At 43.5% G+C, this 17,723-nt stretch overlaps 2 protein-coding genes across 4 annotated transcripts in view; one reads left to right on the top strand and one right to left on the bottom strand.

The window, feature by feature from the left end:
- Positions 1-1,078: 1,078 nt before the first annotated feature.
- Positions 1,079-16,542, top strand: LOC122209060 (zinc finger protein 677-like). The gene is made up of 6 exons (XM_042920670.1): positions 1,079-1,409; positions 5,173-5,263; positions 5,369-5,481; positions 5,573-5,675; positions 8,559-8,724; positions 14,421-16,542. The coding sequence occupies exons 2-6, from the start codon at positions 5,249-5,251 to the stop codon at positions 16,475-16,477; spliced, it is 2,454 nt and encodes an 817-aa protein (XP_042776604.1). The 5' UTR covers positions 1,079-1,409; positions 5,173-5,248; the 3' UTR covers positions 16,478-16,542.
- Positions 6,282-17,723, bottom strand: part of LOC122209070 (vomeronasal type-1 receptor 4-like) — a 105,900-nt gene continuing 94,458 nt past the window's right edge. The window contains exons 5-7 of one of the 3 annotated variants that reach the window (XR_006197435.1): positions 8,199-8,365; positions 7,629-7,712; positions 6,284-6,516 (exon numbers count right to left, since the gene is read on the bottom strand). The gene's annotated coding sequence lies outside the window, so the exon portion shown is untranslated. Of the gene's footprint in view, positions 6,517-7,628; positions 7,713-8,198; positions 8,366-17,723 lie in introns of all 3 variants that reach the window. The other 2 variants (XR_006197433.1, XR_006197436.1) reach the window with 2 other exon arrangements.

Below are 17,723 nucleotides of genomic sequence, written 5' to 3' on the forward strand. Positions count from 1 at the left end.
TTAGTGAATGCATGCTGTTTCTGTCAGGAAAAATATAAACTAAAAATGAGAGAGAGAAAACAGATTTAATTCTCTCTTAAAAAGGTGGGGGAGGAAAAGAGACTTCTCTTCCTCCTTTTTCCTAGAGCATTTCTCTTAGGAAACTTGTAAGTTTTCTCTGCCTGTTTGGAATGTATGTATGTCTTTTAAAAGCTAAATAAGACTCTTGCCAACATTGTAACTCAGGAATGTTTGCTCAAGGATCTGGGAGTCAACTCTTTGAAATGTAAATATCAAAGGAGATAATACATTTATCTCCTCCCAATTCCTGCGGGAAGATAGGTGCCTAACTCAGCAGGTGCCTTGCTCCCAGTTTCAAAACTCCCTCCAGTCATTAATATGAGAAGTTTGTTTTCTCTCTGGATAAAGCCAATTAGCTAAAACAAATGGCCACTCTGCTTACCTGATAATGTTAGGATGAGCTATGTGTGACGAATGGTGTGGTCATGTCTTCTTGAGGACAACTTATTATCTTTCTTGAGAACATGTATGTAATCGGTCGTATCCGCTTGCTTGTCTTCTATGACAGGGTAAGATTTATCTTTGCAATCTCTCAACAGATTGCCTGTGATGCATGTCACATTCTGGTTTAAAGCTTACTCACTAATGAAAAGTTTTCTTTCCTACTACCTTTGTGGAGAGGATTGCTGGGTTGGGAGATGATTTTATTTTTAATTGTATTCCCCAATACCTCCCGCCAGCAAAAAGAGCTTTGACTGACACCATTTCCAACTTAAAAAAGGAAAACATTTCGGCTTCTAATATAAGTGGCTCTCACAACTCTAATCTTTTACTTCAAGTTGTTTGAAACATTAATTTCAAATAGCCAGGAGGCCGCTCGGTCCACGAGATACCAAAGAGATTCAAACAAACTCAAAAGCAGGGAGTAAGGCACTTTAGGGCTGAAAGTGCGGAGAAACGTCCGGGGGCGGGACGGAGGCCCAGACCCTACGCCTACTTCGGCCACGCCCCTTCGGCCGCTCACTTTCTGTCCAGTCCAGGCCACTGTCCAAGGCCCGTCCCTGGGCGGCCCCTCCCCGCCGCACGCTGCGCACGCGCAGTTTCCCGCAGACCCGGAAACGGAGCTAAGGACACCCTCCGGTGGGTCAGTGTCAGCTTTTCTGATTCAACACTGGTGTTTGCGATACACCTGCCCGTCCCCGGCCTCCGAGCCGCAACACCCGCAGTTCGGGGGTCACCACGTACGATAAAACCCCCTTCAGGCGCTTGTGCTGCGCCCGATGATTCTCGGCAGGACCGTCAGATATTCCAGGCCTGGGAGCCCCACCGCGGGTTCGGGGGTCGACGACTATTTCGAGTTAAAGTCTCTGAGGCGCGTCCCCGCCCCCGGCCGTCCGCCTTCGGTCCAGGTAGACCGCTCCTGCCGCGTCTTTTTCCTGCTGAAAACCCTCCCGGGACTCCGCGCGCTCTGGCCCTTTCCCCTTCGCGTCCTCCCTCTCTGGCCCCCAGGCTGCTCCTCTCTCCTCTCCTCCAGGCGCTAGTGCAGACCCAGAAGCCACGTCTCCTTGGCCTTGCGGTTCTGCAGGCACCACCCCTCTCCGGACACCCCCTCCACCTACGGCACCTCCGGAGCCGGGCCCCTCCCCCGTTAGTACTCCACTTTGTACTCACAGCCTTGGGAGCTTCTTCCGCACGATTCGCATCCACCGGCTGTGTTTGCCGTGGTGTGTTTCCACTATTGAAGCCGCCCTGGAAAGTGTTCTTCGCGGGCAGAGTTGTGAGTGTCAGGGTTGGGGGCGAAGCAGGGACAGTCTGAGGGAGAATGAGTAAAACTACGTGTGAGAGAAAGGAAGAAAGAAAGAGAGTAAAACAGGGAAGAGCAGGTGGATGTGGAGAGAGAGTAAGAGTGGAGTGAACCACAGAAAAGTAGAGGGAGAAAAGAAAGAGAAATCTAGATTAAAAGGTATCTCCAGAGAGGTGAAGGGTAGCACACTGGACGAGAGAGATCTTAACCGGTGATGGGAGTGGGGCAGCAAGGAGCAGGCACATCAGAATGAGAGTGGGGAAGGAATAAAGGCTCAGACAGCTCATTGGGGCCGTGGCAGATAGAGGTGGTGCTGGGACAGAAAGAGGGGCAACAGTGACAGAGACAGCAGAGGGACAAACAGAGCAGGGAGGGAATTCCCTGGCTTTTAATCCTTTCATTGGCTTCTGGTTGTCCTCGGGACAAAAATCCAGACTCCACTGTATGGCGACAGCCTAGAGCTCTGCAGGCGGGGTGACCTTCCAGAGTTGGTCCAATGTGAGGGAAGGAAAAGCCTTCTCTTTCCTGCATCGACCGGACATCGGACACTGGCTGGTCAGCCAGGTGCTGTGGTGAAGAGGCCGTTTACAAGGAGGGAGGGAGCTGTCCAGCAATAGCAGCCAGACTGACAGCTGTGGGGCAGTTTGTGCCTGAATCCTGAGGGGTGGATTCAGGAAGTGCAGCTAGTGTTTCCGTGGTTGACTTGCGGGGTCTCTTAGGACCCATAAGGGTTTAACGGGAAAATGTCACCATTTGGGGGGTAATCTGTGGTGGTTTTGGTGGGGAAAATCTCATTATTTCAGGCAAAGCATTCCTGAAGGCATCACATGTGTTTTGTGGGATACAGATGACAGTTGGGGGTGTTCCAGAAGGTACTGGAGTCTAGTTGGGAGTATGTGGATCATTGCAGACATTGCTCTTGTATTATGGCGTCATGGAGGTGCCTGACGTTGGGGTATGGTCTCCAAGAGGGAACGTGTCGAATCCTGGGTTGGTGGGTGTCTTCCTGCCAAAATAAAAGACTGGTATTAGGAGCATGGCGTAGGATCTTTGGGCAAAGTGCGTAGCTGATTAGGAGGTTCTGTCGTGTAATATTGTGTGTGGGGTGTCCGCTGGGAGTGTAGCACAAACAGCATGGGAACCCGCAGGAGTGTCTGAGTCAAGAAGGGAAACAGTGGGGGACTGGGGCCCAGGAGGTGGGTGCTTTCACTGAGGCAGGCTTGCTGGAGGTGGGTCTCTGGGAACAGCTGCAGAACGGCTGTGAGGTCCAACAGTACGACAGCCTCAGGATCCTTTGGACCCTGCTCATCAATTTTTACCTCCAGGCATTTTATTTGGTTCAGCATATACATATGGCGATATCGTCCCATCTTTAAAAAAAAAATACACAAAAAAGAGGCTTTTACTACGTTCTCCCATCTTTATTTTTATTTACAAAAATTTTTAGTGTTTATTTATGAGAGACAGAGAGAGAGTGGGGGAGGGGCAGAGAGAGACAGAGACACAGAATCCGAGGCAGGCTCCAGGCTCTGAGCTGCCAGCACAGAGCCCGATGCGGGGCTCGAACTCACAAGCGGTAAGGTCATGACCTGAACCGACTGAGCCACCCAGGCGCCCCTTTTCTCGCATCTCTAAAATAAAGAACCTTCCATCAGCTGCATTCCCCGTGGTGGTAAGTGCCGTGGGGTGTGCTCCATTTTAGAGAATACACTAAACACTTGTTTAGACCCTGCTTCAGATCTTGGTTCCAGTTCTGTTTCGTATCCACTGCGCCGCTGAGACTCTCCATGTCCGAGTCACCAGGGACCTCCCCACTTCTCAGTCCAGGAACTGGCTTCCCCTTCTCTTCACGCTGGTCCCAGCAACAGCACACCAGGCTCCTCTTTCTGAAGCACTCTTCTCTTGGCTTCCACGTCACACTAGTTTTTTACAAGTAAAACTACCACTTACCTGTTTTAACGTTCTTCTCCATGTTCATGCGTCCGTTCCCGGTGCCTGTTTCTCCTAACTCCTTGGTCTCTGACTGCAGGAGCACCCCTGGGCTTAGGCCTTGAAACCCTTCTCACTTCCTGCCTTTCCACCTCGCCCCATCTCATGACTTTCAACACTGATGTCTCCTTTCACTGTTCCACCAGACTTCTCCCCTGAAACCAGGGGCCTTTACCCATCTGTCTCCTCGATGTCTCTGCTGGGACAACAGCCTGGTATCTTCACCCTAATATGTCCAACAGTGACCCCCCCCAACTCCTCCAAACCTGTCCCTTGCAGTCGGCCTCTGCATATAGGGTGACCCTGTATTTCCTGGGCTTAGATGGGCATCTTGACATGTTTGCAAAACAGACATTACTTGTTAGTGTTTTAACTCAGGACAACATAAATAAAAATCAGATGTTTACTCAAAATGGATAAGGGAATACATGAGGTATGGGGGACATTTTGAAGAATGCAGTCCCTTCTGATTTGCTTCCTTTAATACTTTCTGATCTTACCTCCTTGTCTCCTCTACTCACCCTGCTCCAGCTGCACAGGCTTCTCTGTCCTTCCTGGAGCTCAGAACACCACCACCTTAGGGTCTTCACATGGGTGTCCTTCTGCCTCGAAGTCTCTGACCCCTCACGTGCGGGTGGTAAAAATCTCTTCTTCCCTCTGGTCTTTGTTCTGATATCACCTCTCAGTGGCGCCTTCTCGCCCCCGCTCCCTTTAACATTCCAGCCACACCCCCACCCCCAATTCTGGTCCATAGTGCCTCCTTGGCATCTCTCTCCTGCTCCTTCCCCTTCCACTGGCTGGATATTCATGACAGCAAGGCCCCTGGGGATCCAGAGCCAGAAGGGGGATGTGCTGGGTGGGCCTCCTGAGTGTGCTCCACCCAGCTTCACGCTGTAAATCTGAGGCTGTCTGCAGATACAGCTCTTGTGTTCCTCCCAAAGATTCCCTTCAAATGGCCAAGGGGAGACAGGGCCTGATCTCAGTCCTAGTTAAAGTGCCTGGGGGGTTTCTGATGTGTCTCCAGCGCTGAGCACCAAGGCTGTGGTGCTCCCTGTCTGAGGCTGACATCAGCCCCTGACCCAGGGAGAGGTGAGGGGGCCCGGCTCTGCGTGGGGTGTGATCGGGGCAGGCCTGTGACCTGCAGGGGAGGGTCAGGTCCCGCCCAGGTCCCCACTGATGCCGTGTGCGGGGGCTTCACCAGGGCGGGAGCCGGTTCTGAAGAAGAAGGGTGGGAAGGTCACTTGCTGGCCTCTGGAGGAGTCCACTGTCCCGGGGCACCCCCTGTGTTTTCACACGGAGAGGCCTTCCCGTGTGAGGCTGCAGGACGGGAAGGACCCAGACTGACTCTAAGCGTTAAGCTGCGTTTTGTTGACACTTAGGATTGAATTCCCAAGCCTGATCCTGCCTGAGGAAGAATCCTGGAAAGGGAGGAAGAGCAAAGGAAAGGAGTCGGGAATGGCCGTCTATCAGGTGAAGTCATATCCTGGGTCGATTTCCTGTCTCTCATTCCTGCAAGGCCCTTCTTGAACTTGCTAACCTTGTCTGAGTCTGAAGTGTTTGTCCACACTCCCCCAGGCCTTCCCACCCCCGTCCCTCTCCTCTGCACTTAGATTCCAGCTCATCGTGACCCAGGGATCGGAGCCTGTGAGGGGGCTGCACTGGGCACATCCTGAGGGGCTTCGCAGCAGGCGAGTGGAGACGGGTGGTGTCAGTGTGGCTGGGCTGCAGGGGGTGTTTAGGGGCTGCCTCTGGACACATAGTAGGCTCTCTGTTGACCAGGATAAAAGAAGCCGTGTGTGGAAGTCCTGGATTCATGTGTAGGAAGAGTTGGAAGATTCTGGAAAAGAAGAGTGGTAAGAAGAAAGCAGCTCTGCCTGACCTTGTAAGCATTCAGAGCTAAACAAGTGCACCATGGTGTTTATGGTTCCAAACTACTAATTTAGAATCAAGTTCAGAAATCAGCATCCGTGATAGTGGATGTTTTATTCCATAGTTGGTTTTACAGTGTGGAGTCAACCTAATCAATGGTAAAGGTTTTAAAAAAATCATTCTCAGCACATCTGTCCCACAGAGACCATGGCGTTCCTATAGCAGCTCTTGTGAGGCGGATGTTTTAGATGAAAATGGTGTTAATTTAGCCCAGATCTGGAGCATAGAGCTTTATCTTCACCATCAGAGGGGCTGTAGCCATCTGGTTCCACCATTATTTTTAAGTATTATATCTCATTGACCTTAGACATCACATGAGTGAGTGACATGTATTGATTGGTTGATTGAATAAGCTCCAGACCAAGAAGCAACTTAGGCACCAAGATGTAGTCAGAAGGGGATGCCCTTCCCTGTCACATCCCCACCCTTCATGTCTCCACAGGGAACCGATGTTGTCAGTTCTGTGGCAGGAGTCAGTTCAAATCTGATACAAATGCATTTAACACTGGTATAAAATTTTAGGAAATCTCGATGAAGTTTGTCGTAACATTTTATTATGCAAATTAGAAAAATTTACATAGCACGTCTAGACACTCTTTTCATGTTAATCAACACAATCAGACACAGCTTGCTCATTTAGAGCCTCATTGGATCATTTTCTTAATGGGGACACACGGGGACCTTTGCCATTTTTCGCTGATGTAAAGAATGCCACGGTGGCTGTGTAGGAGTAGGCCGGCCTCTCTGCAGATGTCTCAGGATTTCTCTGGGTCGGACAACTCAACGTGTGATTACTGGGTTAAGGACAGTGCATTTCACATTAGGATAGATTCTGTCCGATATGGTCTCCTAAAGCTACGAAGTACCCCATCCCACAACAACACGTGAGATTTCCCCCCTGATGTAAGCAACATTGGTACTGTAATCTCTTTGTGTTTGAAAATTGGGGAGAAATTGACAATCCGTTGTATTTCCATTTTCCACCTACTTGTAACTTTCATTAGTTTTGTGGGAATAAAACCTGGATTTTCATACTTTGCTGTTCTCCTTTGATATATTTTTAAGGGCTGTTTTATGGCTTCTTTACACACAGCCTTGTGTCTTCATCAGTGTTTTGCAGTGAAATGTAAATCTTTCCTTCTTGCCCTCTACTTTCTGATCTTTCTTAGGCAGATCTGAGCTAGCATGATCTCAAGGTATTATGTTCCATTTAGTACTCTTTTCTTAAAATTATCTCCTTAAATTGGCTTTTTGTATATATCTTGTAGTTATTTCATTGATTGTAAAGTTTCATGTAACACACACATTAATAGGTTCATGTGTTCTTTGGCAAATCTCTCCATTTAATTTTTCTTTTCAAAATTATTTTTCCTCAGCACAATGGCCACTGTTTCGTTTTTTTAAATCCCACATTTCTTCTGCATTTGAATTGCTCTGAGTTTCTAAATCACTGAGGTCTTTATGTGACCACACCTCCAGTAAGAATTAGGTTTGGGAGTGCCTGGGTGGCTCAGTCAGCTGAGCATCTGCCTTTGGCTCAGGTCATGATCTTGTGGTTCATGAGTTCGAGCCCCGCGTTGGGCTCTTTGCTGACAGCTCGGAGCCTGGAGGCTGCCTCAGATTCCATGTCTCCCTCTCTCTCTGCCCCTCCACTGCTCGTGTTCTCTCTCTCTCAAAAATAAAAAAAAAACATTAAAAAAATTAAAAAACAAAAAGAATTAGGTTTGTCAGTTTTTGGTCATGTCTTTGTTATGTCCTTCACATAGGTTGGGAAATGTCTTGCAAATAGGTTCCTCAGTGCAACTTCTAATGGGAATGAGTGTTTCCCCCCAGCTGGGCCCAGCTTAGGCATCCAGAGCAGTGGTGAATGGCAGGAGCCTGGCTGGCCCACATACCTCAGCCTCACCTTTGGTGGAAATGCTTCCAGTGCTTCCTGTGGATTGTGATGCTTGGTGGAAAGTTCTTCCTCAATAAAAACGTTTCAGATGTCCTGTTTGGTATGATTTAAAAAAAAATTTTTTTTAACATTTATATTTTGAGAGAGACAGAGCATGAGATGGGGAGGGGCAGAGAGAGGGGAGTTCCAGATTCTTAAGCAGGCTCTAGGCTCTGAGCTGTCAGCACAGAACCAGATGCGGGGCTTGAACTCAGGAACCGAGAGATCATGACCCGTGATCTGAGCCGAAGTCAGATGCTTAACTGACTGAGCCACCCAGGCGCCCCCCGCCCCTTTTGTTTTTGGGTTTTTTATTTTTAATCATCCAATATTTCTTCAAAGATCTGCTGTGACCAACCTGTGTTCTATTTAGTTCAATTAATGTACATTAGTAAAGTTCATCAACCCGAATCCTTTTTTTGTTGTTTTTAGTGGAATAAACTCCATTTGATGTATACATTCCATAATGGCTAAATGTCTGACTTTAAATGAAAACATGTATTTATATTTTTGCATATAGTTTGTCACACCTGAAGTTACCTCTTGTGCTCCAGATCCACTAGGTGTGTAGAACTGTCACTTAGGAGAACGTCAGGTGTACGGCGTCCATATAATCAACCATGTGTTGGATATTTTTCATTTATATCGTTCTTTTTATTGTCCACAAAAATGGGAAATCTACAGTGATGTAGTGGATTCGATATCCTCTGATGGAAAAATATAATGAAACAAAATTAGGGACCTAAGAATTGCTCACAGTTACCTGTTCTTGCCCAAAATGATATGTCAGAACATTCACTTTGGTTGAATCGGGCCTTACACTGCTCTCCCGCTCATATTTTGTGTGAACAGGAGAACTCACCCCGAAGGATCCGTGGTGAAATGTGTTTTTCATTTCAGGAACAGCTGACCTTCAGGGACGTGGCCATAGAATTCTCTCAGGAGGAGTGGGAGTGCCTGGACCCCGCCCAGAGGGCCTTGTACAGGGACGTGATGCTGGAGAACTACAGGAACCTGGTCTCCCTGGGCGAGAAAAATGTCCCTCCAGAAGTCGGGATCTGCCCCAGTGAGTCTCTTGGGAGCCCTTGCTCTGCTTGATGGAGATTGAGGCTGGGTTCATTTTGAAATGAGAACTTTTATGAGGCGGCATCCCCTTCCACTCCCCCTTTCGTCAGATGGTCTGCCCACCCCCCCCCCCCCCAGATTAGTGGTGCCTCCAGAAGTTGAGGAAGAACAAAACCTTATGGCAAACTAAAAAATGTCTCATTCTGGATGCACTTAGATCCGTGTACTTCTGACTCAGTAGTTCTTGGAAGAGAGCCGGATATCTATGTTTTAAAAATATTCCATAAGCATTCAGGAGAGAGTGAAGAGACCTGTGGAATGTTTTTCTAGACATCTGTAACATCCTCTCTCAGCTGAACAAAGGGCTGGAATTGGATTCTGGAAAAGATACAGCACATCACATTCCTTTTTTTCATTCCTTTCTTTTTATAAGCAGGAATCTCTCTTTCTGTCTTGAATGATATCTCTATTTTGGAGCAAGGGAAAGAGCCCCAGACTGGAGAGCAAGGTGAAAACAGTGAAAAAACCAAACGGGTGGGAACATAGGCAAGAGCTCAGAAGGGCAGAGAGGAGGCCGCACCATTAATGGTGTTTGGGGAACTCTCCGCCAGTGGGGGAGTTCTGTGGGAAAACAAATGTGTCTTTCTTGTGAGCTCTCAGAGGTAAAGTTTGCTTCCCTTCCCCTCATCACTCCCTTCTTCAGACGTGTAGAAATGCATCCTCCTAGCCCCCAGCTCATGCAAAGACCAAGGCAAAATCTTGGCCATGACCTGTAGCACTCTATTAAGTGCCCCATGACCTCTTCTTTTTTTTTTTTTTTTTTGTTAAGATTTTATTTTTGGGGCACCTGAGTGGTTCAGTTGGTTAAGTGTCGGACTTCGGCCTAGGTCGCGATCTCCTGGTTTGTGGGTTCCAGCCCCACGTAGGGCTCCGTGTGGACAGCTCAGAGACTAGAGCCGCTTCGGATTATGTATCCCCCTCTCTCTCTGCCCCTCTCCAGCTCATGCTCTCAAAAATAAATAAATGTTAAGATTTTATTTTTAAGTAATCTCTCCACCTAACATGGGGCTCGATCTTACAAACTCAAGATCAAGAGTTGCACGCCCTCTTGCTGAGCCAGCCAGGCGTCCATGCCCCTGTGACCTCTTTTGTTCCTTGACCATGAAGGGCACTAGGGGGCTGGTTTTAAGGGGTTCTCTCTTTCTCATTCTTTTCTCATTCTCATTCTCTTTCTTTCTTTTCTCATTCCATTCTTGTTCCCAGTCCACACGGGTCAGAGCTGAAGCCTCCCCAATCCTGGCATCAGGACTTCTCTAGGATCATCCTCAATCTGTGTGCTTAGGAGACCTGCTCCTGGTGTTGGAAAACATCAGCATCTGTGGGCCCAGAGCTGTCTGCCTCTTCAGGCCCTTTCTTCAGTTTTGCTTTTGCCCCACGTCAGAGTGTGTGTCACGGGGGTGGGTGGGTCTCTCAATCCAGCCCTGAAACTGCTTTGACTCAGCAGCAGTATAAGCACGTCCACACCACACTATACTGTAAGTTTCGCTATGTTATGTGTTTTTGTTACTTTTCTCTCAAAGTATTTTCTACTTTGCTGTGTGATACCTTCTTTGACCCATGGGATTTTTTAAGTGTTTAAAGATCTTCATGTATTTACGTCCTTTCCAGTTTTCCTTCAGTTACTAATGTCAAGTTTCATTCTTCTGTGGTTGGAGAAAATACTTTGTATGATTTCACTCTTTTCCAATTTGTTGAGACTTACTTCATGGACTGATATATGGTCTGTCCTGGAGAATGTCCCACGTGCAAGTGGGGAAGAATGTATTTTGCTCTTATGGGCGGGGTGCTCCATATACGTCTGTCAGTGCTTGCTGGTTTATACTCGGCTAAAATTGTCTGTGTCCTTCCTGAATTTGTCTGGCTGTACTCTCCATCATTAAAAGTGAGGTCTGGAAGTCTCCAAATACTCTTCTACAACTATTTTTATTTCTCCCTTCAATTCGATAAATATTTGTTTCATATATCTTGGGGTTCTCTTGTGTATATGTTCGTATTTGCTGTAATTCCTTAATGAGTTATACTTTTTAAAATATATATTGTCCTTTGTCTCGTAACAATTTTTACTTAAAGTCTGTTTTTTCTGATACTCCAGACACTAGGAAAACAAAAAAATCATTAGATTCGCATTGCTCTCTGAGCCCACAGTATCTCCAAGGTATGCCTGTATCTAAAAACTTTCTTCTTTTTATTTTTTTTTTAGTGTTTATTTATGAGAGAGACAGAGCGCGAGCAGGGGAGGGGCAGAGAGAGAGGGAGACACAGAATCTGAAGCAGGCTCCAGGCTCTGCACTGTCACCACAGAGCCCAATGCAGGGCTCAAACTCACAGACTATAAGATCATGACCTGAGCTGAAGTCAGATGCCTAACCGACTGAGCCACCCAGGCGCCCCTAAAAACTTTGCTTCTATAAATCCTGTACTTCTCTCCTCTGCTGCTGTCACAAATTCTGTATATATATTGTGTGACCATCAGTGGTTCACATTTAAATCACAGATTTTAAATACTGTTTGATGTTGTTGTTTTAATCAATAGGGAAAAAGAGTGACAAATTGAAAACACAATACTAACCTTATACTCACCAGTCTACTGTCTTTATTACTGTTTCTTATTTCTTGATGTGGATTCGCGTTTTTGTTTCTTCGTTCATATTAGCCTCAAGCATTCCCTTTACTAATTTTTTGTTAGACTGGTCTTCCAGCAAGGGACTCCCCAGTTTTGTTTTGTTTTGTTTTTCTGGCAACGTTTTAAGTTTTCTTCTATTTTTGAAGGATAGTTTGAAGTGTGTAGAATTCTTAATAGACCTTTATTTCTCTTTAGCACTGTGAAAATGTCATCCCCGTTGCCTTCTGGTCCATACGGTTTCTGGTGTGAAATCATTGGGTAATTTTATTGACGATCTCTTTTACCAGAGGAACTACCCTTTGCCGCTTTCAGGGTTCTGTGTCTTTGGCTTTTGACAACTTGATTATGAAGTGTTTCACTGTGGGCATCTTTCAGTTTATCTCACTCGGGCCTTGCTGAACTCCTTGGATATGTTTGTAGGTTTATGTACTTCACCAAATTTGGGAATTTTTCTGCCTTATTACTTCAAATATTTTTTCTGCCCATTTCATTCTGTCCTCTCCTTCTGGGATTCCCATGATCTATGTTGGTACACTTGAAAGTGCCCCACAAGTCTCTTGTTCCATTCATTTTTCTTCATGCTTTTTTCTTCTGCTGAGACTGAGTAATCTCAGTGGACTTAATTTGTTCAATTTGCCTGTTCAGTTTGGTGTTAAACTCCCTTAGGGATTTTTCCATTTTAGTTTCTGTACTTTTCAGCTCCAGAATGTCGATTCTGGTTCCTTTTTATAATTTCTGCCTCTTTCTTGATGTTCTCAGTTTTGAGAAATATTGCTGTCATTGGGTCCTTTGGTTATTTGCATATGGTCTCTTCATAGTTATTTAAGCATAGTTCTTTCAAAATAGTGACATAAATTCTTTGTCTAGCAAAGTCTGATGTCTGGGCTTCCTCAGGGACAATCTTTGTTAAATTGCTTCTTTTCCTATGTATGGGCTATACATTATTGTTGGTTTGCCTGCCTTATAATTATGTTAAGTTAAACATTTTGAGTATTATGACAACTCTGGAAGTCACATTCTCCCCCACCCATACCCACACCTCAGCATTGCTTATTGTTGTTTACTGCAGTTGCTGTTGTCTGTTTAGTCATTTTTCTGAGTCAGTTTTGTAAAGTCTGTATTCTTTGTCACATCTGGTTTGCTTAGTGGTGAGCTAGTGATTAAACGCATAACTTATCAAACACCTGGAACCAAAAAAAACCAAAAAGCAAGAAACTCCTAGTCTTTGGAAATAGACTTTGTACGTTTGTTTGGGAATACCCAAAACTCAGCTTGGCGGTTTACAGTCGGGTCTTAGCCTTTACCTCCTGCTTCTGCCGACCTGAAGGTTAGCAGGAGGTGAGGCACAGGGTCACCTCATGTGTTTTCTGAGCACTGGCCCCACCCTGGGAATGTGCACGACTTAGATTCCTAGGAACGTGTAGCTGTTTTTCAAAGCCCTTATTCCCCAAAGCATTTTACTCCCCAGCCCTTCATCCCTGGCTTCACAGTGTCTTCTCTTGGCCCCAAGTGTGCCGTCTGCTAGTATACTTGCCTTTAAATATGCTTGTCAAATGGACACCACTCCCACCCCACCTGGCATAGCACCTCTTGAATTCGGCAAAGGCAAAACTTTTTGAGCCAGTTTTTCAGTGAGCCACCAAGCAGATCAAAGTAAAACCCACAATTCTTAGAGAATCAAGTCTGTTCTGCCACTCCCAGTACATGGGACCTATAGCAGGAACATGGGCTGCCTCTATGCTGTAGAGAATGGGATTGGGCCAGGGGAAGTTAAAATGTTAAAATCTCTCCAACTGAGATCAGCTGCCTTTTTCTTAAGTACCTACGTGATTGCTATAAATCTTTGTTTGGTTTCCAGAATTTTGATAAAGTTGATTCTGACAGTTTTTGCCAACTTACTTGCTGTTTTTGTAGAGAGATGGACTTAGAATATTCCACGATTTTCATGCTGTTACTTTTACCCAGTTCTTTACAATACTATTTACCCAGTTATTTACAATACTATTTATCTGAAAACTGATATTTCAGAAGCCACTGGGCATGTGTGTAACTTAGACTGCTATGAATATGTGGAAGCTTTTCTCAACATGTTTTCCAATTCTCATATTGTGTGCTCTTTCTGGAATATAAGTCCTTTCCCTTGTTATTAAGAGAGAAATCATTAGAATTCCAGTCTATAATTGTGTGTAAGTGTGGTTACTTATTATTTACCTGTTGGATTTCTTGGTTTAATTTAAAAATTTCATTTATTAACTTGTCATCTATAGATTAGGAGTTTCAGTATCTAGTATGGAATATGACTGCAATTCACCAATTGTTAAATGTTCTAAAATGCCTATTCTGCATACAGCATAGACAGTTTTAGAGTAGATATTAAGAATATTTTCTTATTCCAATGATGTATTAAATTATTCTTGACTTATTAATTTTTACTTTTATAGTTTGTAACTTCCAGGTATTTATCTTATTCATTTTTTTTTTGAAAGACTTTATTTTTAAGGAATCTCTATACCCAACATCGGGCTCAAACTCATGACCCCGAGATCATGAGTCACATGCTCTACCGACTGAGCCAGCTAGGCGTCCCTAATTCATATTTTTATGGATTGTCATTACTTCATGTAGAACTGTGCCTCATCATTTATTTGCATATAGTAATTATACTGTAAATATGCATTTGTATAATATGTTTTCAGTACAACACACCTATTTGTCTACTGGCATTTGGTGTGTGTTTTGATGTGGTGGGCAAAGAATACACTTTCTTTCAGAACTTATATAAGTTTACATAATGTGAATGATTTGGTCATAGGGTGTTTCAAAGTAGGTTTCTCTTAATATAATTCGAAATACATGTTATCTTTTATTAAAAGATTCTATTCACTTTGCCTTCTTAAACATTTACAGACTTTGGTTGAGAAGTTTTTATTTCTTCAATGTAAGTTTTACTTTTAGTCTAACAACCATCTTGCAACTCTAGTTAATATGAAGACTTTTTTTTATATATCTTTCAGATAGCTCTGCTACATTCGTGATCAAGGAATTATTACCAAAGAAAGACATTAATAATGGAGAATTATACCAGTCAGTGCTCTTGGGAAGACCTGAAAGCCATGGCCTTGAGGATTTTGACTTCAGGGAAGTCTGGGGAAATACGTATGAATTTGAGAGCAAGTGCGAATATGAAGAAAGAAATTCAAAAGGAATGCTTGTGACAGATAACCTAAATCTCAGTGGTCGAAGAGATAAACAAGACAGCAAATCCTGGATTAATTTACCTTTAAAGCACAGTGTTTCTTTAAGAAAAAGTACATATCAATATTTTAAACAAGGGAAATCATTAATAAAGAATTTGTTAAAAATAAAAACCAATATAATCTATGCAGGAAACAAGTATACAAAATGTTTTGAAAATAGAATTGCATTAAGCTCCCAGTCGCATCTGGCTGAATTATTTCAAACTGAGGAGAAAATTAGTGGATGTAATCAAGTTGAGAAGTCTGTCAAAACTTGTTCCATTTTGCCACTTCAGAGATTGCCTCCTAGTGTCAAAACCAACATTTGTAATAAATATGGAAAGGTTTTTATGTGTCCTTCATTGCTTACACAGCACCAGAAAACAAAAGTTAGAGAAAAACCATACAAATGTAACGAATGTGGAAAGACTTTTAGCCATCATTCAGTCCTTACTAGTCATCAGAGAATTCATTCTGAGCAGAGACCATACAAATGTAATGAGTGTGGTAAAGCCTTTAAGCAGTTCTCAAACCTCACAAGACATCAGAGAATCCATACCGGAGAGAAACCATATAAATGTAATATATGTGACAAGGTCTTTAATCAAAATTCCCACCTTACAAACCATTGGAGAATTCATACTGGAGAAAAACCACACAAATGTCATGAATGTGGTAAGGCTTTTATCAAGTGTTCAGACCTCTGGCGTCATGAGAGAATTCATACAGGAGAGAAACCTTACAAATGTAATGAATGTGGTAAGGGTTTTACCAAACGTTCATATCTTTGGGATCACAAGAGAATTCATACTGGAGAGAAACCATACAAATGTATTGAATGTGGCAAGGTTTTTAGGCAGTGGTCTACCCTCAGGATTCATCGAAGAATCCATACTGGCGAGAAACCTTATAAATGTAATGAGTGTGGCAAGGCTTTTAAGCAGTGCTCACACCTCACTAAGCATCAGAATGTACATCCTGGAGAGAAGCCACACAAATGTACTGTGTGCGCCAAGGCTTTTATCCACATTTCAAGTCTTGTGAAACATCAGAAAATTCATTCTGGAGAAAAACCATACAAATGTAATGAATGTGGTAAGGCTTTTATCCAAAGTTCAAGTCTTGTGGATCATCAGAGAATTCATACTGGTGAGAAACCTCACAAATGTAATGAATGTGGCAAAGCCTTTACTGTGCGTTCAAGCCTAACTAAACATAAAAAAAACCATACTGGTGAGAAACCTTATAAATGTAATGAATGTGATAAAGCATATACACAGCTTGTACACCTTACTAGACATCAGAAAATACATACTGAAAAGAAACATGATGAATCAGGTATACATGGTAATGCTTTTATTCAAAGCTCAAGCCTGGGGGATCATCAGAGAATTCATGGAAGAGAGAAACCTTACAAATGTAATGAGTGTGGCAAATCCTTTAACTGGTGTTCACGCCTTACTCGACATCAAAGAATCCATACTGGAGAGAAACCATATAAATGTAATGTGTGTGGCAAGGCTTTTAGTCAAAATTCAAACCTTACAATTCATCAGAGAATTCATACTGGGGAGAAACCTTACAAATGTAATGAATGTGACAAAGCCTTTAAGCAGTATTCAAGCCTCATAAGACATCAGAATATACATCCTGGAGAGAAACCACACAAATGTATTGTGTGTGGGAAGGCTTTTATCAAACGTTCGCACCTCTGGGGTCATGAGAGAATGCATACTGGAGAGAAACCATACAAATGTATTGAATGTGGCAAGGCCTTTCGACAATGGTCTGACCTCAGGATTCACCAAAGAATTCATACTGAAAAGGAACCTTAGAAATGTAATGAATGGTGGGGTGCTCGGGTGGCTCAGTCAGTTAAGTGACCGACTTCAGCTCAGGTCATGATCTTGTTCATGAGTTTGAGCCCTGCATTGGGCTCCATGCTGATGGTGCAGAACCTATTTGGGATTCTGTCTCTCTCTCTGTCTTTCTCCTTCTGTCTGCCCCTTCTCCACTCTCTCTCAAAATAAATAAACTTTTTAAAAATGTGAGTAAAAAAGCAACATAATGAATGAGAATCATTTAACCATTTTCCACAATACACTATGTATCAGAGGATTTATACTAGGGAGAATTAAGTCTAGTCCAAGATTAATCAACCTCAGATGTTAAATTCTTCACAGTAATTAAAAGTCAAAATCATTTAAGACTCATGAGATGAGTGTCAATGGAACAAGGTGATCTTTAGTAGTGATGTACCATTTATTAAAAAAAATTTTTTTAAGTGCCATCTTTTTTTATTATTTTGAGAGAGAGAGGGAGAGAGAATCCCAAGCAGTCTCTGTGCTGTCAGCACAGAGCCCAGTGTGGGTTTCAAATTCATAAACCATGAGATCAGGACCTGAGCTGAAACCATGAGTCAATGCTTAACCCACTGAGCCACCCAGGTGCCCCTGTACCATTTCTTTTAAAACTACTTTTTTTTGTTTTTAATTTGAGGTTTCTTAAAAAGCCTACATTACTATTGATGTCTTTCAACCTGAAGTTTGGTGTTCTACTTTCATTACATGTTTTTTTTTGTGTGTTACCATGATGGTTTCTGGGAGCAGATCAATATGATAAAAGGGCCTACTTTATTAAATGAGAATCATTCTCATCCATGTATCCTGAAGGAACACTGAATTTTAACATACAATGTTGTGTGGTATTGAATGAGAAAATGGGTTGGGCAGAGAATATATGTCAAACAGTGATGTAAATAGTATGTTCAGGATCCCTTCTACAGATTTGTCAGTACAACAGAGGGCCACTGGATTATCAGAAACCACTGTTGTGCCAGACAGCATGAAAAAGCAGGCTTTAAGATTGAGAGACTTAGATTTTCATGATAGGTTAGCAGGGACTGCTTATGTGCTAGAAATAATGGAGAAGAAATGATAGTCATCCTCTCCCTGTAATGAAAATAGTGGTTGTATATCAAAGATAAGTGAAAATTTAGTCTTATTTTGGGGAGCTAAAAGCAATTATCAGAGAGAAGAACTTCATCAAAACAACCAGAATACAGTGTAGAGGTACTGGATT

Source organism: Panthera leo, chromosome E2 (assembly GCF_018350215.1).
Source record: "Panthera leo isolate Ple1 chromosome E2, P.leo_Ple1_pat1.1, whole genome shotgun sequence".
Classification (NCBI taxonomy): domain Eukaryota; kingdom Metazoa; phylum Chordata; class Mammalia; order Carnivora; family Felidae; genus Panthera; species Panthera leo.

Excerpts from the sequence above, each read along its gene's own strand:
- LOC122209060 (XM_042920670.1), top strand. Across the intron at positions 5,482-5,572 it reads CCTGAGGGGCTTCGCAGCAG|GATAAAAGAAGCCGTGTGTG; the intron begins GCGAGTGGAGAC and ends TCTGTTGACCAG. Across the intron at positions 8,725-14,420 it reads AGAAGTCGGGATCTGCCCCA|ATAGCTCTGCTACATTCGTG; the intron begins GTGAGTCTCTTG and ends TATATCTTTCAG.